General features: G+C 39.2%; 1 protein-coding gene across 2 annotated transcripts in view; it reads left to right on the top strand.

The window, feature by feature from the left end:
- Positions 1 to 25,423, top strand: part of COL22A1 (collagen type XXII alpha 1 chain) — a 281,196-nt gene that overhangs the window by 156,905 nt on the left and 98,868 nt on the right. For both annotated transcript variants that reach the window (XM_075211680.1, XM_075211681.1), the window contains exons 18-23: positions 15,779 to 15,832; positions 17,168 to 17,221; positions 20,992 to 21,036; positions 21,190 to 21,219; positions 21,563 to 21,616; positions 22,930 to 22,983. In XM_075211680.1, coding sequence (XP_075067781.1) covers positions 15,779 to 15,832; positions 17,168 to 17,221; positions 20,992 to 21,036; positions 21,190 to 21,219; positions 21,563 to 21,616; positions 22,930 to 22,983 — 291 coding nt within the window. The remainder of the gene's footprint in view (positions 1 to 15,778; positions 15,833 to 17,167; positions 17,222 to 20,991; positions 21,037 to 21,189; positions 21,220 to 21,562; positions 21,617 to 22,929; positions 22,984 to 25,423) is intronic.

The raw sequence follows: 25,423 nt of genomic DNA on the forward strand, positions 1-25,423 counted from the left end.
AATACCAAAAAATAATCATTATACATTTTCATGTCCCCTGCCCCCATAGATTTTGCTTCCCCACTACACTCCCTCAGTTTTTGCTCCTGGATGGAGCACCCTATTTCCTATTTTTTTTTTTTAAATATATATTTTAATTACAATATAACATTTACTTACCTATTTTTCTTCCCTCCTGGATGGTCAGCATAGCAGTCAGCAGTAGATGCAGGGGACTCACTCTCTCTGCTCAGCAATGGCCGCTCCTCACTTTCTTTTCAGAGGGGGGGGTGGAGCGGAGCACAGCATCCTGGAAGGGGAGGGGGCGGGTCCTGACAAATAACTTTATACACACTGTCTGACAGACAGTGTGATCATTCTTTGACCAGCCACCACACTAGCCCCTCCCCCGACTCGCGGCACCCGACCCCCCCTCCCCCGACTCGCGGTAACCGACCCCCCCTCCCCCGACTCGCGGCACCCCCCCTGCATGAGTCGCGGGGGGGGGGGGGGGGCAATATTTTTTTATTTTATTTAATTTTTTTTAGATATTTTTTTTTTACTTTGAGCCACAGAGGGGAAGGTAGCGGGCGGCTGCTGCGCCCCCTCGGGCTTGCGCTCGGGGCGACGGCACCGCCCGCACCACCCTAGTTACGGCTCTGGCTGAGTAATTCGGGTGTAAGTCTGCTGTGCTCTACTTTACAACATGCTGTAGGATACGTTTCAATTAGAGATGTTCACTGACCCCCGTGTTTTTGTTTTTGTTTTGGTTTTGGTTCTGGATTAACTTTGTGTTTTGGTTTTGGCAAAACCGCCCTCGCGTGTTTTGGTTTTGGTTTTGAATCCCTATTTTTATCTAAAATTCCTATTGTTTTTGCTAAAATCATATAATTTGACCCTTTTTTTTGTTCCTGCATTATTATTAACCTCAATGACATTAATTTCCAGTCATTTCAGTCAATTTTTGTCAAGTGACAACAACACTACTACCCCTCCTGTTTCTGTGTGAGCAATCGCACTGAGCAATGTCACTGAAGACTGGAGAGTGACAAGATCACTGCTACCCCTGTTTCTGTGTGAGCAATGACACTGAGCAATGGAACTGGAGACTGGAGAGTGACAAGAACACTGCTACACCTGTTTCTGTGTGAGCAATGGCACTGAGCAATGGAACTGGAGACTGGAGAGTGACAAGAACACTGCTACCCATGTTTCTGTGTGAACAATGGAGCTGGATCTCCTGGGGAGGGCGGTACTTATGGAATCTAAAACCTGTGAGATTCGACAACGCAAAGATGACGTTTTGCCTTCATATCCGAGAATGTGCGAAAGTACCATGCCGTCTCGCGAGCCTACTCGGATGCACTAAGTTCGGATGGGTTCGGTTTTCAGAAAACCGAACCCGTGCATCTCTAGTTTCAATACCTATGTGGATTATAAATTTGCAAAAGATTTCACAGGAAAAATAAAAAAATATATTGAATTAATGTCACGTGTTAATAATAAAGGCATTAATGATAAAACAGTTTAAAAAAAATGTTGCTAATGTCTACTTTACAGAAAATACACTTTTACAGTTGCTCCTGTTTGCAAACACATGTTATAGCATGCATACAAGACTGGCAGCACTACTGATCAGGACTTAGACTAGCCCAGTAGCTAGAGCAAGAAAAACAGGTAACTTTGAGACAGGGGCGGATCTAGGAAATTGCTATACCCGGGGCGATGTAGGGGGGGGATTTAGGCCCCGCCCCCTTTCCGACTTCTAAGGCTGCCGGCTGCTGCACAATATGTGCAGGTCCGCTCGGCAGTGACAGTGTGCTGCCCCGCTGCTCTGCTAGGGGGGAGCCCCCCCCCCCTGGATCCGCCACTGCTTTGAGATGCTCAGAGCTGGATTTGGACTTGGCTGCGTGCGCTTGAGTTTGGCCCCTACTACTGCTTATTGACTATGGTAAAACCCTTCCCTGCCCAGTTCACTCCTCGAAATCATAGGCTGTAGTAAGTGTCCTTTGCACATAAACACGCAGCGGACAGGGCTGTGCTAACAGCCGTATCTCCTAGTGATTTTTACAAGCAAAACGCCCAAAATTGGCAGTTACGGACCTTGATGAATCAGGACAAAAATCTTGTACTTTAAGAACTCATTTAAAGGCTTACGATTAACACTCGCGTGTACAAGACCTAAACACAGTTCTATATTTTCACGATAGATAAAACACCGTACTTCTCACCGTAGGCATTTGTATATAATATTATATTTGTATCTATTTTATACATATTATATTTGCAGCAGATTTTCCCCAGCTGTCAGATCCTGTTGCTGCCTGACAGACAGTCATTCTTCAATATTAATAATTAACCAGCCCTTCGTTCTGTCTCCATCGTACATAACTCCCAACAGTCTCTGTTTTGGTGGGACCGTCCTGATTCGTGCACCCAGAAAGAGGCGCGACCTTGCGATAATGTGGATGGGGCTTGGAACAAACAGGGAGGGATTTGGGTGGAACTGATTGACGTTTGGGGATAACCAGACGTGGTGTGCAGATCAGGGGCACGGATTTTGCTTTTTATAATGTTGGGAGATCTGACGTATGGGGGTTTGATAAAACTGGTGTATTCCTGATCCTTTTCTCTCCTCTCCTCTCCATTCACTGAACCCCTCAATATATTCAGGGTCAGTTTATTGTGCAAGCCTTATTTCTTTCCCAACTAATGAAAAAAAAAACACAGGACAATTCCTCTAGGATTAAAGGAAATGTCCTCTATCTATTTCCATTCATAATAGACCCTGATGTTAATATGTTGTTAGATTCACTGTGGGCGTGGTTGGAGCAAGTTAAGGGTGTGGTCTAATGTACACTATTTTTCCAATTATAAATCTTAGAAGGTATTAAAAAGTAACTGCAAGAGAACACAGATTATCAGCAGTGGTGCTGTGAGGCTAAAATAGAGACAGTCAAAAACTGCCAGGGACAAATAATCAAACTTTGGATCTGTCTATTGTTAATAGCAACATTTGGCAACTGTGGTATAGATCATACTTTTCTACTGTCCCAGAATAGGAGGGGAGAGGAGTAATTTGGGCAAGTATGCAAAAGATACGGGAGCCAGTACCCGGGAACAGATTTTTCATAGTACAATCTCAATGTTGGAACCCAGATTGGGCATGGCTTGTCTGAAATAGCTTTGGTCTTGAACAACATTTGTGGAGTTTGATTGTATTGAAGTGTGCTTTGGGCATTTTATGGGTATGACCTAATTTGTCCTTTAGGGACATATTCAATTAGGTTTCCGGTCCACGGTAATGCACGTTACCACGGAACATGCACATTGTGACGGTAATACGGTACCATAATAACGCAGATTTTCCTACGCAACCCTACGGGGTGCGCACGAAAATCCACATTATTGCGGTACTTTGGATTAACTTTGCAGCCTGTTCCGACACGTTCCCGCGGACCGGAATCCTAATTGAATATGCCCCTTAGAGTCTGGAATGTTTAGACTGAAACACCGATTAACTTTGGTGGTACCTGGATTGCTAAAATATCATCCAGTAAACATGGAGATAATGCAAAATATTACCTTCTATCCTCCTATAAGTACTGCTCTACCTTTGGTGGATTTGGATCTTATTGTTGAATATTCCAAGGTTATCCTTCATCATCATTACCATTTATTTATATAGCGCCACTGATTCCGCAGCGCTGTACAGAGAACTCACTCACATCAGTCCCTGCCCCATTGGAGCTTACAATCTAAATTCCCCTAACATACACACACAGACTAGGGTCAATTTACTAGCAGTCAATTAACCTACCAGTATGTTTTTGGAGTGTGGGAGGAAACCGGAGCACCCGGAGGAAACCCACACAAACACGGGGAGAACATACAAACTCCACACAGATAAGGCCATGGTCAGGAATTGAACTTATGACCCCAGTGCTGTAAGGCAGAAGTGCTAACCGCTGAGCTACCGTGCTGACATTTAGTATCCAAACTGTTTTACTGGAAATGAACGAAATTATCGCACTTGGCAGCAAAATTTCAGACGTCCCACCCGACCACCTCACATATGAACTGACTGTGGTCATCTCAGACTAGTGCGAATATACAAATACAGTGTGCAATGTCATTGTGCTCAGCTCTACTTCTTACTGATTGTTTAATGCTGCTCTGCAGATTGCATTTAATGATACATCAATGATATTAATACATTTTATAGTTAAACAGTCAAACAGAATAAATTATTAAACGTTATCAGAGTAAACAAAAAAAAGCGATTCAGTCTAATATATAGATTACTACTGCCCCCTGCTGCAGACATGGAGAATTGCTGCAATTTTATCTTGCTACCACTGATATATTACTGATATATTAGGTGTTCCCTTATTGAACTACAATACAGTACATGAACGCTGTGTCGCAGTATACACCGTCACAGTATAAGTCAAATAAAGCATTTTTTTCATTCGCTTTCATCCTGAGACAGCGATAACAGAAACGTTTTGTGGTGGTAAATGCCTGTTAAAAAGGCTTACACACACTTGGCATGGGGAAGCTATTGGCGGTGAATCATCATTGGTGGGGAGCTCTTGCGGAAAGCTTTAGTGCCAGTGAAAAACACTAGTTTATCATTCTTTGATAAATGTGTCCTTTATTGGCATTGCCAAAAAAATTATCTAATTCATTTTGTTTGGATTACGGCTCCTTTTGTAGCCACATGTATGATGATATTGAGCTAATATTGTCAGCACGTGTAACCAGCATGAACGAAATCTTTTGCGCAGCTATTTCTAACATTATAGCTATACCGGCTCCTGTTTGGAAGACACTGTGATTTGAAGGCTTTTCCATAGCAGAAAGCATACCATACCTCCCAACATTTAGAATCCCGAAAGCGGGACAATATAAACCACACCCCCATTCTAACCAAATCCCACCCACTAACGGGCACATTTTAGTAAAACTCCACCCATGATGCTGTTAAGCCCCACCCATTTTGCAGTGCGCGAATCAGGATGTCATACACTATAATTGTTGGCTGTATATACTCAGTGTTGGCTAACTAACTACATGTCCATGCTGGGACATGCCAATATGTGGCAGCTTATTGCTTGAAGGGTATGCAGGGACTTGTAGTTTCTCAACACCTGGAGTGTCACAGGTTAGCCAACACTGCTCTATGTAGTACTTGAAGAGTAGACATATAAATGGCATATGGTGAAAGACAAATCTGAAACCTCTCCTGTCAAAATCCTGCACTGGACCCTGCTACTCCTTCTCTTAATATGCTCATACACGGTGCAATTTGAACGGCCAATTAGGCCATGACTCGATCATCTATAAATTGCTACATGGTTAAAAAAAAGCCTGCCGAGCCTCATCTACATCTGATTGGAAACCATTCATTTGATGGATGCAGTAGGACAATGATATTCATGCTGCCGACAACTGACTGTGCTAATGCAGCTTTGTCTTACAGGTTTGTCCGTACCCATCTATGTGCCTCCATAGCCAAAACTGTCTTAAACTCTATAACCAGCTTAACTCTACAGTACAATAAACGTGGCAACAGTCTAAGTTCTAGGAATACACAGATATTTATCAGATTTCTTCTCATGTGTCTTGGGAAAGCCACAAAGCTTAAAAACCTTCCCCTGTGTTCTAAGTGTTATTATTTTTTATCTGTACTATGACTTTTATCAGACTGCAGCCATTCTGTGGAACGTCCGCCCAACAAGACTTTTCCTTAGCCTCCAAACTTTCCCTGAAAACCCACCTCTTCAAGCAAGCTTATTAAATTCCCAAACTAGCCTCCTAACATCATGAGGCTATTCCACCTGATTAGCACCACTCTACACAGCCCCCACAAAATGTACAGGTGTCCTCTTTCTATACTCAAACAACCTTCTGACCCTCAGACCAACATTGCTGTGTGACTGGATCATATAGCCCACTTAGTGGTTATTACACTGCAAACTGGGGGCAGCACGGTGGCTAAGTGGTTAGCACTTCTGCCTTACAGCACTGTGGTCATGAGTTCAATTCCCAACCATGGCCTTATCTGTGAGGAGTTTGTATATGTTCTCCCCGTGTTTGCGTGGGTTTCCTCCAGGTGCTCCGGTTTCCTCCCACACCCCAAAAACATACTGGTAGGTTAATTGGCTGTTATCAAAATTGACCCTAGTCTGTGTGTGTGTGTGTGTTAGGGACTGATGTGAGTGAGTTCTCTGTACAGCGCTGCGGAATTAGTGGTGCTATATAAATAAATGGTGATGATGATGTATCGAACCCCTGTTGTCCTATAGATGGTAAGCTTGCGAGCAAGGCTGTGCCTGTATTACCCAGTATTGTTTTTTTTTACTATGTTCCCAAATGTACAGCGCTACAGAATATGCTGGTGCTATAAAAATAAAGGTTAATAAATAAATAAACGTGGAGTAGTTTATGGAGAATGGCTGAGCCTAAGCAATGACCTTTGAACAGACAATGGGACTATATTTCCTCAGCACAACCTTTATAAAAAAAAATATTATATATTATATTGCTAGTATTACATCACAGTTACACGTAGTTGCTTAAATTCATTGGTATATTCCTATTAATTTAACACTATGTGCAAATAAAATGAATGGATAGAAAATTGAGTCCATTCAGAATAGCAAAGATCATTATAAATGGTAATTGCTGCACAAAAATCCTAAATAAACCAAATCAAATTAGCCCATGATATGAGAAAATTCTAGTCAGTAGGAATAGTCAAGTACACAAGAGTCATTTGCAAACATTTTCCCAAATTTGCTTCTGTGTTTTGTGTGTGTGTATATAATCATTTTTAGTAATATTTTTCAAATGAAGTAATACTTCTGTGGACTTTCCCTTTAAGCTATAAAAATACAAACTTAATTTGTTCTAATTTGTTCTACATGAGGCTATTGGGACTTTAAGCCAAATACAGGATGCTGGAAACAGACTTATTTTCCATTGTGACGTGCCGGGCGCCGTATCTTAGAGAGGTGACCGTTCTGTAATATGAGGCATTGTGTAGAGTGACGCAGGATAGAGTTACAACAAGCTCTATTATCCAGCTTCTCTCAGAAGTTTATCTTCATGTCCGCAAGCCCAATCTTTTATCTTCTCCCACACCCCTTATCCATAAATGGAGCTCAATGATTCAGTCCTTCTGTGGCGTCAGCCTCTGTCTTCCGGCAGTTCCATATCTGCGAAAGGGAACTCGGTCCCGGAGGAATATTAGGAATCCACAGGAGACAGGAAGCATAATAGGCAGCAAAACTGACTCTTTAATGAAACGTCAAATGCAAATCAAAGGAATCTCATATTCCTGCACTTGCACAATATCATTATACTTCTAGATACAAATCCTGCTCCCCGGTTGTAAAAGAGACATCAATTAACTATAAATAGAATACATTCTTTGTAGAAATATTATTAATGTATGAAAGAGTTATTTTGTAACAAATTATTTAGATATAAAACACTAAATATGTTAACTTTATTCTCTTAATAGTTGGTTCATTATTTACAAAAGTCTGTTAAAGGGCAAATGTCTGAATCCACAAAATTAATCGTGAGACTGGATTAGCTTCAAATAATCTGTCTGAAACATCAAGTGAAAGAATCACAGAACCTAATGATATTGATAACAACTAAGTAAATCTGTTACATGAACATTATCAGTATTATAATTATTATTGTTTAAGTATTTATTTATTTATAGGGTGCCCCAGATTCAGTAGTGGAGGATAATCATACAAATACAGATAACACATAACTAATACAGTGAACGAAATCACTAATACATGAAACATGAGCGTGATAGATAAAAAAAATTGTAGGGACTCACACAGAACGCAGCAAAAGACGTGATAAGGACGTGTGAGATAGACGGACAGTAGACAGACATGAGACAATAGCTAGAGGGGACTCTGCTCGTGAGCATTTAAGAACTGAAACTAATGTTAAAATACTTCTTTTTCTTAATGTAAATATGTAGCATGACATGGAATGCATTTGAACTCTACTATTTATTAGGGAAAAAACCCCATAATGTTCTTAATATTTATTGGTTTGTATCATTGTTTGTTGTTCATGTGCTGTGTACTGGGAGCTTGTAGTCACAGGCCAAACTTCTTGATACACAGTGATGACATCTGTAGGCTGTTAGAAGGTGTTGTCTAGCTGGCTAAAATTACCATAGCGCAATAACAATTATAATCAAAGTGTTCTTTCCTAATTAAATACATTGTGAAATGTATCTATATTTCGTTTACAATTTAAATTTAAGTAAATTAGATTGTTGTTCACACCTGTACGAATGTAGTTTTGCAAACATAGATACAATATAGTACACATACATAGATACAATATAGTACACATACATAGATACAATATAGTACACATACATAGATACAATATAGTACACATACATAGATACAATATAGTACACATACATAGATACAATATAGTATACACACGTACAGAGATACAATATAGTACACATACATAGATACAATATAGTACACATACATAGATACAATATAGTACACATACATAGATACAATATAGTATACACACGTACAGAGATACAATATAGTACACATACATAGATACAATATAGTACACATACATAGATACAATATAGTACACATACATAGATACAATATAGTACACATACATAGATACAATATAGTACACATACATAGATACAATATAGTACACATACATAAATACAATATAGTATACATACATAGATACAATATAGTACACATACATAGATAAAATCTAGTACACACGCGTACAGAGATACAATATAGTACACATACATAGATACGATGTAATGCACATACAGAGATACAATATAGTATAGATATAATAAAATATATGGGTAGCACGGTGGCTAAGTGGTTAGCACTTCTACCTCACAGCACTGGGGTCATGGCCTTATCTGTGTAGAGTTTGTATGTTCTCCACCTGTTTGTATGGGTATCCTCTGGGTGCTCCGGTTTCCTCCCACACTCCAAAAACTTACTGGTAGGTTAATTGGCTGATAACAAATTGACTGACACTAGTCTCTCTCTGTCTGTGTGTGTATGTTAGGGAATTTAGACTGTAAGCTCCAATGGGGCAGGGACTGATGTGATTGAGTTCTCTGTACAGCGCTGCGGAATTAGTGGCGCTATATAAATAAATGGTGATGATAGTGATGATGATGATAATATAAAATCTCATGATATATAGAAACATTTTCTGTGTATAAACCTAATAGAGTTAGTGCTGAATTACAGGACACCACTAAAACACTAAAGTTCTCATTCAAATAAACCGACCTGCAGTGGGGGGGGGGGGAGCACTTAGCCCTCTAGCAGAGCTTTAATGTTTTCTTGTCCCAACATTGAGAACTGGAATAGACACCGTCGCGGCTCTGTGCATTCAGCATCTGTATAAGGACTTATGTCCACTGGTGTTTGATTTGCATTTAACTAAACGCAACAAAGAAGCATTCGAAAAACAGCCAACTGACCAGAATGCAAGTGAAACTGTAAGTGGGTATGTAGACATTGGAACTATGGGTTGTACTAGCGTTTAAGAAGCTTTTAAGCACAAATCTAACACCAGTGAGTATGAGGCTTTAGGGACTGACACAGTCAGGTCCCGCGGGTGTCGTCTGGGCTGGCAGGAAATCTCTTTATAGTGTTTCGGCATGTCCACTGCTAAGACCCCCTCTGGTGCTGCACCAGGAGAGTGGAAAGTCTGCGTGGAACCGCTCATCTGTTGTCCTACTGTATAAACACTGAAATGTGCCTTGTACTGCACTGAAATGACCATATACAGTATGAAAGGGAGGAATATCATTGTAACTATGATAATAAAATACATGGGGCAGCAACCTCCCCCCCCCCCCATGCCAACACTTAACTAAATTAAAACATTGTGCCAGAGCTTACCACTTCATCAGCCCCACCCACTCATTAAATAATCTATGTGTGTACATGACGTAGAGGCACTCAGTGTGATTAGCAAGGAGCTATTCAATAAATTTGCTCCATTTGATCTATATAAAACGATTGATATTTTAGCATTTTTAGATAGATACAAACTATAACAAGTACATTTCTAAAAATGTTCTTAAAGCTTTCAAAAAATCCCATGTACATTTTCAGCATGGTGGATCAGTGGTTAGCACTTCTGCCTTACAGCACTGGGGTCATGAGTTCAATTCCTGACCATGGCCTTATCTGTGAGGAGTTTGTATGTTCTCCCGTGTTTGCGTGGGTTTCCTCCGGGTGCTCCGGTTTCCTCCCACACTCCAAAAACATACTGGTAGGTTAATTGGCTGCTAACAAATTGACCATAGTCTATGTGTATGTCTGTATGTGTGTGTTAGGGAATTTAGACTGTAAGCTCCAATGGGACAGGGACTGATGTGAATGAGTTCACTGTACAGCGCTACGGAATCAGTGGCGCTATATAAATAAATGGAGATGATGATTATGCCTACATTCTCGAAAACTTTAAACTGCCCTATTTGAAATAAATAATTAGATTTTTAAATATATATATATATATATATATATATATATATATATATATATATATATATATATATATATATATGTCCATATATGGTCTGTCCATAATCAAGTAGCATAAATTTACCATTGTGCCTTTTGCTTATATTATATTAGATGTATTTTGCCACTGTCGTGCATGGAACATTTTGACAGCAAGTTACCCTACACTAATGGGAAACAAAATACAGTATTTTCTAATGTACATGCCCCCTACATACACTGGCTAAAAGTAATTTCTTTTACCACTTTATGAGGATCCACTGACTATATTTATGAGAATATATCCTACTAGTCTCAGGACCAGTGACATCACTGAATCATAAAACCCTTCTGTGATATCACTTGTTGCTAGTAAAACTGGTAACAATGTAACTATACAGAAGTGGAAGTTACTCATCAATTTACAGGTTCGCAGCAGGTGCTTGAAAGCGGGTGCCCCTTGGTTAGCTCTCAATTTACAACCACATATATGTATGACCCAAAAATAGGGAACTCTCATTGTTTAGCGTCAGGACCACATTTAGTTGAAGCGCCGTGAACTGGCGGGTGGCTTATCATACTTATGCCAATGTGTGTAACTGAGAATTATGCATCTTTATGTACAATTAGAAATAGCAGTTCTTTTACTGGTTCAAGCAGTGTGCTGGGGGATTTTTCTCAAAAATGTAACTATACTAATGAGTTCCTGAAAGTTAATGAGTTCTGTGAGATGTAGAAACATATATATTCTTTATACTATCATCATCTTTATTAGTGAATTCAGATGTAATTAAACTTTATTATGCAGAAATAGAAATACACTTTCTTGTCTTATGGGAACATTGGGCAGCTAAGTAAATTGCTACAAACTCTGTCATCCGAGTTGAAGGCTTTGAGGAATAGTTCCAGAGGTAACTTAAGGAATAACTGCGATCGCTGCTTCAGACCCCAGTAATTCAGATGTCAGAAAGTGTTTCCACTGACTCCGAGCTTCAATCACTATTTCAATGATCTGCAAGACACCTCTTAGAAAGAGTGTAAGGATCTTTGTGTAGCTTGATAGGAGACGGCTGCAAGGAGTAATATATTTCCTTTCATTGTGCTATCACACATAACTGAGGTCTGAAATTAGTTTTTGCCTTTGATACATTGAGAATGGAACCTTGACATCGCTAGACATATTACATTTGTCACTTTATGTAACTTTACCTGGCAGATAGAATTTAGTAGTCATTTAACTCCTTCCTGGCTAACGACTCTTCATGTAACACAGCCTACAAGACACGGCTGTTAACTTTGTATGGATAAAAACATAACTTGTAGATAGTGATTAGGAAATCTACCAAGGGTTAATTTAAGTATTGATCAGAGCCTGATTTTATTCTGATATAACCTGTACCCGTATAAAACCGCTATGGGGCCTGATTCATGTTTGCCTGCGACTTGTGGTTTAAAATAAGAGCACAGAATTTGAGCATAATTTAGCCGGTATTGAAGTCCGTGTGGATCTCGAGATGGGCGTCAATGAGCGGAGTGAATTCACGCACAATGTGGCACCAAAAAGTATTTACGTCCGATCATGAATCTGGCCTGATATGTTTTGTTGAGTATTTAGATCTGCCACCTTCATTTCCTCTTCTAAATTTCTATTCTATGTCACAGAACGTGATCATGTGATTTCCCAGCAATCATAGCGCATGAAAAAGTAACCATTGGATGAACTTGTGTATTGCTCACAGACTAATGCAAACCAAGATATTCGTGCAGATTCCTAATACCGTATATTTGCAGTGTTTATTTTTTTGTGGGGGGGATCATGACTTGCTCAGGTGCATAAAATTCACTTCCACAAAGTGAACAGAACAAACCTAGAAATCCCAAAAAATACCAGATTTAGTCACATGCGAGGCAGGATACCCCCTATGTGTAGTGATAGAGGGCTCTGTGCTCTACCTTCCACATCATCTTCTTCTGGCAAATACTAGACAGTTACACATTTGTGAAGACGGGGAAATGACAAAGGTGGTTGTTTAACTTATCTACAAACATGGGGAACAGGTGTCCCAGCTCAGTATCCAGTAGTAAACATGATGTCAAAGCAAAATACCGGTCAGACAGTTACTAAATGCGGGAGAATAAGGCTGGGTGCACTTGTCAGGATTTTCACCTGATTATTGGGCCAATCACACGATAAACAACCATTAGCTCCAATATCACAGTAGTGTGTACGCCCAATGATCACATTTCATCGTTCCAAAGCACATCTTATTGTTAGATTTGATTTTATAAATGGACTAAAAATTTCTATAAATGATGGGACGATGTCGGCCAATTTCTGCAGCGTGTACACACTCATGCCCAGCAGTGTAGGCAGATCAACAGAGAGTTTACGGAGTCACAATCTTTTCAGCTGATGGTTATGACAGATGAAGAGCACAGATCTGAAGGTAAATCGTGTAATATGTGTATAGTGTGTACACAGGAATCGGCTGCTGATTGGAACTTTCAGTCGTTGGTAAAATCTTTAATGGGAAGCAATTTCTGTAGTGTGTACCCAGCGTAACTAGTTGAGGGTGAAAGAAAGTGTCAACAAGACAAAGACGGCCATAGACACATGGACCATCTAGTACTATCACTCCCTTTTCACACCAAATTCAGGAAGGATCTGAATGGAGGGAGAACTCTTATCATTGATGCCATCAACCTGCCACCGAAATCGAGGACCCAAAAGCCTTCTCTAAAACCAGAACTGTAGCGACGCTATCAAAATAGGCAATAGTGATGTACAGTCATGGTTTCCAGCAGTTTCCTGTTGTACGATTTCTAAAATGACGAGTTGATCTTACATTCCATTCCAACAGTGCCACCATCAGTGGAACATGAAATTCTGAATCATGTCTTTGTATGGAGTTTATTGGTATCATTGCACATTATGTCAAACAATAATAATAATAGTAATAATAATAATAATATCTGCACTTCAGCGCACCTCTCTACATGCAAGTCCACGGCAGAGGGACGGGGTATGATCACATCGCAAAGGGAGCGTGGCCCTGCCACAAAGGAGGCGTGGTCACGTCCTCGGTGGGCCAATTTGTCCTCGGAGGGCCAATGCCCTAATATCATGGCTGTCCCACTAAAATCATCACCGTTGGCAGGCATGCTTCAGTGTTAATTATGGAAACCTCAGTGTTATAACAAATCATGCCACCCTACTGTACATTATTCTGCATAGAAGAAGTCCCCTCGGATTTCTGTGACTTGTATGTTGACAAAACTCTTCGATGACCTTTATTACTCATATAATTTACAGTAGGGAGTACATTATACCATACAGTAGATATAATAAGTCTACATACTACACTTATTTAAATTTAAAGTGTGATGTAAAGCCTGAAATCAAGATACATCACCTTTAATGTGGCCAATAAAATTCAAGTGAACAACAGACAGACAATTTATAGGCGCAACAAGTGAAAACTGCAGGGACATGATACAGGAAGAGCTGATCTATATTTGGAGTTAATCACAATTGCGTTGATTGTTGCAGGTGTGTGTTAATTACATTTGAACATGATTTTAAATGTGATTGGTTAACACAGCTACAGCCCCATTCCGGAAGGGTGTGCACACTTATGCAACCATAGTATTATTTTATTTTTACTTCTTTTTTCTACTTTGTTTTTTTTTACAAAGATGGAGAGAGGTCTGACATGAGTTACCTTCATTTCAGGCAATTTCAATAAGCGTGCGTGAATGTTTTATATCCCCTGTATATAATTTTGCTAACGTGGGAACCATTTCAGCAATGTAAATACCTGTGAATGGTGCAGAATATTTTATTATGCTGTACGTATAATATACCCTTATAATTAGTTTTAGTTGAATGACTGCTAATAAGAATTTAAATGAGAAGTTGATTGTTTTACTATACCACCAAGACTTGTAAAAATCTAATGTAAATTATTGTTGCTTTAACATAGAGGCAGTAATTGTATTCATTACAAATGCTGTACATCAAGACATATAGTCCAAACAAGTAAAAGAGCATCATGTCACAGTCACAGATATGTTTATTAGGTGTCATTTATCATCTCATTTGGATGTGTGCAGTTTTCAAGTGGGCGGAGATAGATCAACCTGCAGCCAATCAGATCATCAGAATATTTGCAATAGCATGTGATGAGTGTTAGTGAGGACAGGGCTGTATGTTACAGGGGCAATGCCATTATGTGTGGAGGGGAAAAGAGGGAAGCAGGAAGCCACAGACTGAGAGTTATATAGTGGAAGGAGCTGGGTCCCCAGCAGCACAGAGTATACCAGGAGATGAGTGATGTGTTAGTGAGGACGGGGCTGCTTGTGACAGGGGCAGTGACATGATGTGAGGAGGGGAATGGAGGCAGCAGGAAGCCACACACTGAGAGTTATATAGTGGAATGAGCAGGGTCCCCAGCAGCACAGAGTATATCAGGAGATGAGTGATGTGTTAGTGAGGACGGGGCTGCATGTGACAGGGGCAGTGTCATGATGTGAGGAGGGGAATGGAGGCAGCAGGAAGACACAGACTGAGAGCTATATGGTGGAAGGAGCAGGGACCCCCAATAGCACCAAGTATATCAGGAGGTGAGTGATGTGTTAGTGAGGACAGGGCTGTATGTGACAGATGTGTTAGTGAAGACAAGGTTACATGTGATGGAGGCTGTAACATAGTGCGTGTAGGGGTATGGAAGCAGCAGGATGCCACAGTCTGAGGATTATATAGTAGAAGGAGCAGGATCCCCCAACAGAACAGAAAAGTGATGCAAATATTCTATAAACCTGAAGGAAAGATTTGGGTTTTAAACACAACTCTGTATGTAACAAAGTTCATACTTCTGACTTTTAAATTTATCTATTTTATTTAATTACTATTCTATATGTAATGTATATGTACACTATGCACAGAATTTACAGGCACAGATTACATGTCCATTCTAGTTTGAAGTTTCTCAGTGTCACCCTTGGATCCTGGGTTACTCCTTTCCCTGTTGAGTAAGGTTCAAACAAATGAATTTGGTCCTAAAGAAACGCGTTTTAAAAATCACTCTCTATAATAGTGTAGGTTTGTAACATGAATTGTGATTGTTGGTATATATGTAAATACCTATTGTTTTATTGTCTATATGACTTATGTTGTTGCATTCGTCAATTTCTTATCTGAATTGTGCTATGTCTGTTTCTTGCAGGGTGAAAGAGGTATAGACGGGTTTCCCGGAAAGCCAGGTCCAGAAGGAAAAGAGGTAAGTGATGTTATTTCATCCCTGATGAAACATCATATGTGGACCCACTTTCTATCAATAAACAGCAGTGACTGGACTGCTATGCTTTCCATCTCCAGTAGTCCCTTTACCCTTAAAGCTCTTGTGCTAACAAGTAGGTTAAAGGGAACACACACTAAAAGGTCAGCAGGAAAGATCAAGTTCTGAGTCATAGTAGGTCAGCAGCAAGCAGAAGTCAGGGCAGGCAGCAGACAAATCATTAGGTACAGCCTAAGATCTGTGCACAGGTTGAAGCTCTTCTTCTCCTGGTTGTCAATACGAACATTGGAAAAAAGACGAAGGTTAGTTCTATGACCTGGAGGGTAACTTGGTGTTGGACCCCATTATTTCTTCTAGTTGAGAAGAGGGTTAGCTAAAAAAATGACATTTAAGGTTCATTTGTCCTTGAAGAAGAAGAATCACCATTTTTAATGCTTTCGCAGCTTGCAGTAGGGAGGTTTAGATGGACTATAATAAGATAATCTAAATACATTTATCTGTTCTGACTAACAAGAATGAGGCAGCACATTTTACTAAAATTATAACACATCAAGATATATTTGGCTTTTGCCATTGGAGTGTAATTTACAATATATCTGACTTTGATGTATCAGTTAGAGATGAGTGAAAATTTCAGAACTCTCCGTTGAATTTTCCCTTATTCAGCATTTGGTTGTGAAATTTCACACATTGCTTTGGCCTTAAAAGTTCTCAGTCCTACCCCATCCACTCAATACAACTCAATACGTGATTTGTCATCATTCCAGCTGCGTTGTACAAAGTGTCAGTTTACAAATACAATGTGAAACGGTGTTCCGTATCTGGCGAAGCAACGTGGAACTTGAAGATTGTATCATCTCTAGTGTCAATGAATAAACATTATAGAAGGTGCAGTGTGGCACGTTGGCAAAACTCATATTGAGCTGCAGGGGGGCCGAGGGGGTTATTTAACAAGCGCTGACAGGTTTAGAGTTGGCAGGGGAGCACAACTCTAAATCGCAGTTTAAAAATAAAGCTGCCCAGTGTCTGTGTGCTACATGCAAAACTAGGCAGTACTTTCCCTGCATGCAGAAAAAAAGTATATTTCCCCACTTTGTCTAGTTGCTCCCTTTAGATCATACCTCAAACCTGTCCAGATTTCAGCAGGACAGTCCCAAATTTAGGTCTCTGTCCCGCCCGGGGACATGTTTGGATTTGTATCTAGCGCTAAGTGAGGCTCTGTATTTACATTCTTAAGTTTTACCTTCTTTAATATCTCTATCACAGCAATAAACAACAATGAATGTAGGACATTTCCTTTTTGTTTTTTAATAACAGGGTCTTAAAGGCAGCACTGGATTACCGGGTATAAAGGGACCGAAAGGAGAAATAGTAAGTATTCTCTCAGCAACTTATAATGTGTTCACTTAGTGCACCTGAAGATCTCGTGCTTGTTGTGCTCACAATCACGGCATTCTCAGAACTTACAGGATGTTACTAAAAGCAATAAAATCTATACAAGACTTTTTTTATTTGCAAAATTGAAGTCAAATGATTGCACTTTGTTGCATTGTTCACCTTCTTGAAGGTGTTTTACCTCCTAACATTGTCCCTAATTTTCAAGACAGACCAAATGCTGCAATGGACATATTTAAATGTGTTAGAATTACACTAGAATTATACACTGATCAGCCACAACATAAACCACTGACAAGTGAAGTGAATAACATTGGTGATCTTGTGACAATGGCGCCTGTCAAGGGTTGGGATATATTAGGCAGCGAGTGATCAGTCAGTTCTTGAAGTTGATGAGTTGTGATGGTTAGACGGCTGGGTCGGAGCGGCTCCAAAACGCCAGGCCTTGTGGGGTGTTCCTGGTATGCAGTGATTAGTACCTACCAAGTGCGGTCCAAGGAAGGACAACCGGTGAACTGATGGTGGGGTCATGGGCACCCGAGACTCATTGATGCGTGTGTTGGGAGCAGAGGTTATTCCGTCTGGTCCTATCCTACAGAAGAGCTTCTGTAGCACAAGTTGCTGAAAAAGTTAATTCTGGTTATGATATAAAGGTATCATCACAGTTTGCTATGTGTGTAGCTGCCTAGCCACAGACCGGTCAGAGTGCCCATGCTGACCCCTGTCCGCTGCTAAAAGACTCTACAATGGGCACCTGTGGAAAACCAAGTCCAAGCCATGGAGGCCTTGAGTCTAACGTCTTGGTACCAGATACCACAGGACACCTTCAGAGGTCGGGCAGCACGGTGGCGAAGTGGTTAGCACTTCTGCCTCACAGTGCTGGGGTCATGAGTTCAATTCCCGACCATGGCCTTATCTGTGTGGAGTTTGTATGTTCTCCCCGTGTTTGCGTGGGTTTCCTCTGGGTGCTCCGGTTTCCTCCCACACTCCAAAAATATACTTGTAGGTTAATTGGCTGCTATCAAAAAATTGACCCTAGTCTGTCTGTGTATGTTAGGGAATTTAGACTGTAAGCTCCAATGGGGCAGGGACTGATGTGAATGCGTTCTCTGTACAGCGCTGCGGAATCAGTGGCGCTATATAAATAAATGGTGGTGGTGGTCTTGTGGAGTCCATGCCTCGGGCGGTCAGAGCTGTTTTGGTGGCACAAGCGGGTCATACATAATATTAGTCAGGTGGTTTGAATGCTGTGGCTGATCAGTGTATATCAGGTCACTATTTCATGTTGCAAAGTGCAAAGTTCTATACGTATTGATACTTTACAGAGCATTAGTGACTTACTGTAAGTACATAGATCCACCAAGCCTCCCTGCATAATGTATTCATATTCGTATTAAAGCGCTGTCCTGTAGTGTAGTATTTACACATTTACCTGTGGTCCAGCTTTCATACATACCCAGTTGTCTTATATTTTTACTGTCCATTTTAGTCAAAAAAGGATTTACATGACAAGTTTTCCCAGAACCTAAGAAATGAGAAATATTGTTTCTTCAACAAGTGAACGGTTGCTTATATCATGATTATCCTTTTCTCATGTCTAACAGTATTAGTGACAAGTTGTACTGTACTATGCACCAAGCTAAAATACCAGCGTCATATAATAATAATAATAATAATGGTCATTAATGAACAAATAAATAAATATTTATGAAATTGTAGAGAGGGAAAAAATCCAGATATGGGGGAAGAGTTTTCAAACCTTCTAAAAATGAAAATTGGAGGTGTTGCCCTTAGCAAATATTCATATTCTACCTATCCTTTTCTAAAATGTGCTCCATAAATACTAGCTAAAATTAGATTGGTTGCTCTGGACAATACCTCCACTTTTCCATATTTGACAATTTGCCCTATAGGGGGGGGTATTCAATTGTTAGCGGGGGGGGTTTTCCCCGCAGCGTAAAAAAAAAAAATCTCCGGTGGGTTTTTGACGGCAATGGCGACCGCTTTGAGATAACGCAGTGGGAAAACTCGTGAAATTCAATTGAAAAAGAGGGAACGCTGCCCCCCGCATTAAAAATTGTGTTTGCAAGATTTTAGGGGAGTGAAGGGGAGTTTTAACGCCGTCATGTATAACACAAAGAAATGGTTTTGCATACATTTCCATACATTAGATTGCATTACACATTGATAATATCTACATTACAGTACTTTCTTTAGCATATTTTTTAATTGAACTATTTTTTAACATACAATCATCTATACCATGTCAAAACACATTACTACATTCATATTTGTACCAAAAACATACATAAATCTAATTAATTAGTGATTTTTTTTTTGATTTTTTTTAATGTTTATTTTATTTCATTATTTTTTCACAAGAAAATCAACTTACATGAGTTATGCATTAGTGATAAACATAAGTTTAACTATTTTTCCACATTATTACATGATTTCAAATAGTTTTCAGAGGTTTCATATTTTTATCACACCACAAAGAGGTGCGCGATAAAACAACATATTTTAAAAAAAACAATTGAATAGCTTTTAACGCAGCTGCCTCTCGCACACCCTATACTTTCCATAGACCTTCTACTGGAGCATGAGAGGACCGTTTCATGAAAAAAAACGTAGAATTAAAAATGGAATTGAATTGCGGGTAAAGATAACCCGCTCGAAAATGATAAAAAAACAGCGTTAAAATGACTTAACCAGGTAAAAAAAAATACTCGCTGACAATTGAATGCCCCCCATAGTCTTAGTTACTGTCCACCATGCATGGTACTCCTGGTTGGTTCGCTTGGATAATAAAATGGAATTTTCTGTCCCCTTACTATAAACGTTACACTGTCGAAGAAAACGTAAATAACTGATAAAATGAGTAAAACAGCAGATAAGGTTTCTTCCTGTGAACAGTTGTTTGGTTGTTTGACTCAACTTTGTGGTCCGTACAAAAAGCAGCGTCTGTGAGCGCCCTGAAGAGAGAGACACAGACATACAATAGACGTTGTATGGTCAGCAGCTGGTATTACACATTATGGGCCTGATTCATTCAAGCAAAAGAACTGAGTAACTTTGCACCTTGACAAAACCATGTTGTATTGGAGGGGTGAGGTAAATGTAAAATGTGGGGATAGATTTATAACTGGGGTAGGACATGTCCTAGATCAACTTTAAATTTCAGTGAACAAATAAGCTATAAAGTATTTGTGTGCTACATGGAAAACAGCCAGTATTTATTTTATGTGCAAAAAAATAAACTAATTTGCACCTCTTGCATTTTAACATGGTTTGTCCAGGAGCAAATGTACTCATTTTTTTTACTTACCTTTCTTAATGGATCAGGCTCTATGGCTTTAGCTGGGGATAGGAGCACTATCGAGGTAGCTCTACAGGAACTGAGGCACCTGTACTTTGTAAGCACACGGGGTTGTTGGTAAAATGGCAGTAAATTACACTAAAATAAGAACACTTAAATATAGCGTATTCTGACCCATACACATCTCACGATTCGCCCTCCTCTGCAGCAGCAGCATATGCGCCTGGTCTACGACGATTTGCCATCATCAGCGCACATACGCGGGGGAGTCGCACAAGTCTGCAGAGTCACATTTGCATGCGCCCGCTTTCTGCGGTTAAATATAAATTTGTTGTAGTCTGTGAGATATTAGAAAAAATGTGTAGTGTAACAATGACCGAAAAAGTTATATATTGTCTGAATAACCGGCTTTTCCTCCTCCATGTAGGGTGAAAGGGGAGAAGCAGGAACTCCCGGACTACCTGGCAATGCTGTAAGGACATTTTAGTTTGTAAATGATTGTTTTTTATTAGGTTTTGTTTTTTGTTTGTTTTTATACTGTGAAAGAGTAGAAAGTAAAATAATGAACACAAATCAGAAATATATAAATGATGATGATGATGATGACCTGATTGTTTTATTTCAGGTTCAGCTGGAAGGACTAAAGGGAGAACAAGTGAGATTTAATGTTTTTCTTTTCTTTATTTATATGATATTTTTGCTAAAACAAGAAAACAATCTGTTTCCCGGGTACAATATTTCAGCCCTGGAAATAACACATTTCGTATTGTAAATTAAAAAAGACAAAATCCGTTTGCAAAATATTGTGTTTACGATTGTATTTTATTTCACTTTAACACATTTTCTCCTTCTTGTTTGTTTAATTTGTGGCATTTATAACTAGTTCTCTTGTAGAATAATCGTAGATCTTGTGTAGAATGAGTCTCTGATTGATGTTTTTGTTTTCCTTCAGTTGTTCAGTGTAACATTCATCACATTCCCATTTCTTGTTTTTACAGGGAATACCAGGGCCCCGGGGCCCACAAGGTTTCGCGGGACCACCTGGACCAGCTGTAAGTCACTAATCAAAGCTGTTTTCTGATAGAAAAGGAAGGAACTATGCACAGAAAATAAAATTGATTTATTTTCAAGCAGCAGTAATCAATTCACCTTTCACCGACTCAGCGTCATGGAAGTAGAAAGTCATGTATTCAGTCATTTATGTGTTGAAATGTAGCTGTAAGCGTCAGTAACCCCCCCCCCCCCACCTTGTTTTCCCGATTCACTAAATAAATAAATACACAGACAACGTAATAATAATATCCTTTTAGGCATATGTTGGAGCTAATGGTATTGGTTTTATCCGTAATTTTTAATGCAGGGTCTTGCAAATTATAACCCACAAAACGCACATTACTGGAAGTCAACTGAATTGTCGGCTCGATTAACCGATCACCAGACCAAGGAGATCTGGAGACTTGCAAAAGCCAAATTGCAAGAAGCCAGGCATTGTACATATGCTAACAGGATCATCAGATCGATCCTGAAAAGAGTTTGATCTCGGCAAAACACAGTGGTCTGTTACATACATAATACTGTACATTACTACAAGATAATACGAAAACAACAAGACACAGTGATGGTGATTAATATGTTTCTCACTTAATTTACAGACTGATCATGTTTAAATAGACCCTTTTTTCAGAAACAAACACATTGATTTTTAAATGAAGGTTCCAATTTAAAGGAAACCATATATTTTTATTCTTGACACAAGTGCATTTAGTAATAAATAAATCCATTATATATGTACAGAAATTATATTGATGACTTTCAAATCACGGAAGAGACTCTTTTTACATTGCGATATATAAAGAAGTTTAGTCACCGGTCAAATGGGTTCTATAGGGAAGATTTGTAGCAGTGACATCTGTAGACCAAAAGAAGGTATTACACTCCATTAAATAATACGTTCAAAGATGTGTCTTGTTTTCTAATGAAACAAATAGATTATACTTTATGATACACATTGTATATAATATTAATTTTGTGGTAATACTAGACGTTTAAAATCTAATTTAAATAACTATGTGCCGGATTTAATTGTTTTCATATAGATGTTGTAAGTGAGATTACCAAGTGATTCATTAAATGTCTTAAACTGCAAAACAAATGATGTTTTATTTAATTGGTTTCCTTGTTATCCTCAAGTATAATAGCAACTTCTTAAAATCATTTTTATAACCAAAAATAAGTAATGTTAGTCCCATTTTGATGATAGATTCCCTTTAAATATCTGACACGTGAAGTAGTTTAAAGGGACAGGATCCCTGAATTCTGCAGATGTGTGGTTAAGACCTTAAATAATGCAAATCTCTCCCTTAAGGGACCAGAGGGCCCCAAAGGCAGTCCCGGGCTTCCAGGAGCTGAAGGACAACGGGTGAGTACAAATAATTATTTTGCATTGATTTGTGTTCCCTTCAGAATTTTGTATGTTGGAAGAAACAGAGGCCAGAGAACAAACACAATGGGCCTGATTCATTAAGGATCTTAAATTAAGAAGTTTCTTATTTAAGTATCCTGGACAAAACCATGTTACAATGCAAGGGGTGTAAATTAGCATTCTGTTTTGCACATAAGTTAAATACTGACTGTTTTTTCATGTAGCACACAAATACTTGATAGCTTATTTGTACACTGAAATTTAAAGTTGATATTTGTGTGTTACATGAAAAAACAGTCAGTATTTAACTTATGTGCAAAACAGAATGCTAATTTGCCCCTCTTGCATTGTAACATGGTTTTGTCCAGGAGACTGAAATAAGAAACTTCTTAATTTAAGATCCTTAATGAATCAGGCCCAATATACTTCAACGTAGAGTTACATTAAGTAAGGTGGAAACCTCACCCATGCTAATTTAAGATAAAATTTGTCAGCATAGGGGCTGGACACATAATTGTCATAAATAAGCGTTGTGATGACAAAGATGAAGGGGCGTCAGACCTTTTACTAAGTTTTTTTTAATAGTTTACAAAACCTTGGTACTGGTAAGGAAAAGGGTTAATCTCCAGATTGCATACGGCAGTGCTTCATGAAGTTCTTTGGCTCATACCACGCTTCAGGATTTTGTCTGTCACTCTGGAACCAACAGCAAAACACAGTCATCAGTATCAATTGATGCATAATTCTTTCTGAAATATCAGGATTGTCAGTTGTAACCATTTCATCGTCAGTTACAAACCTGAAGGGCACGATAATCTTTTAGAACAAATGTTTGATATTGTTAACGAGCGTCACTTATAAGCAGGAACAGGCTAACTCCATACCTTCCCAACTTGAAAATTGGGATATAATAGACCAGATCCCCAATCTCCCCAAAACAAAGATCCTGCACCCAAAAATACTCAAAAACATGCATAATGTACCTTGCAAGTTGATAATATCCCTCTAAACATTTGGGGGTCTTAGGGAAGCGGCTTTTACCATTAGAAGTTGCTGAAACTCCAGTTAGGAGCAGTGTATGGTATTAGACTAAAATCCAGATTCAGCTAATAGATGATTTGCTCTATATATCTATAGCAGAACTTGGAACAGTGATCAGCAGATATCTAGTGAGGTAAATAAACTAATGATCTGATAATTATTCAATAAGCAGGGTGAGTGCTCTGCAGAATAAAAACTAAATGAAAATGTTATATTATAATGTTATAATATTATGACAACGTCCATTATTTTGGATAGTCCTTACTAGCTAAAAGTCTTGTCCATAAGCGTTTAAATCATTTATAAAGAATTCACATTATTATCACCAGGGATGCAAGTTATTTATTTTATTACAGACTTTCTATGAATCTGTGCTTATGGACAAGACTTTTAGCTAGTATGGACTATCCAAAATAATGGACGTTGTCATAATATCTGCCCTGTCTCACTTCTACAACTTCCCTCAGTCATTGTAATGAGCTTTTTTTGGCTCAGAGCACTTCAGAATAGAACGATCGCCTTGGACATGCAGTGATCCGGGTTAGCCCTTCACCCTGTATTCTGTTATATTGGATTTTGATCTTCTATGATGAGTATACTTGTCATACAACCTACGGCTGGTCAGTATGATCACGTTATTAAGGCTGTAAAAATCACACATTTATGAAAGAATAAGTTCTGCTGATTGAAACTCTGTCAGAGGTGATTGATAAACTGCCTGGTGTTGCCTAGCAACCCCGATATGCCTTACGGTGGTGTATCTGTCTTAGTCAGCCTGTTCTTTGCGAACATGATCTTGATTTTTGTTTCCCTGTTTACCAGAATATAGCCCAGGCAGTTACATCTTATGCATCTCTCTCGGTAATTACAGATTTATTTGAGGGCAACAAAACTGTCTCTGCTCTTACACAAATTTATTTATGGTGTAGTGCTAAGATAGACCCAGGGGGGCTTAAGCCTTAAGATAAGGTGAGTACTTTTCCATAGGTCGCGAATGAAGAAGGCAGCAAGAAAGGGGAAATGCAAGTTTATAGCCGCAATCCCATGGAAAAAATGAGGTGTGTTTTTAACATAAATTACTTTGGCAGACTAAAAAAAGAATGTTGGTGCTTACCATTTTCCTTTTTTTTTTTTTGCCTTTGGGCTGCTATTAATGATTCTGGACTGCCATGGCAACCCCAGTCGCATGGCACATGATATACTGAGCAGAGAGGCTTTGGAACGCTCCTCTGAGCTCTTTCTGCACTGTGACATCCTCCTCCTCTCCATTCTTCTGCTTCACCCATTACATGACATGCTTAAAGCTGTGAGTCTGTGTCTGTCAGTCACTTTTTGCAACCAAAGAACTTTTGAAAAGGAGATAATGCCTTGTAGGAGGATAGCTAAGAAAAATGAC

The sequence above is a fragment of the Mixophyes fleayi genome, chromosome 5 (assembly GCF_038048845.1).
Source record: "Mixophyes fleayi isolate aMixFle1 chromosome 5, aMixFle1.hap1, whole genome shotgun sequence".
NCBI classification, from domain to species: domain Eukaryota; kingdom Metazoa; phylum Chordata; class Amphibia; order Anura; family Limnodynastidae; genus Mixophyes; species Mixophyes fleayi.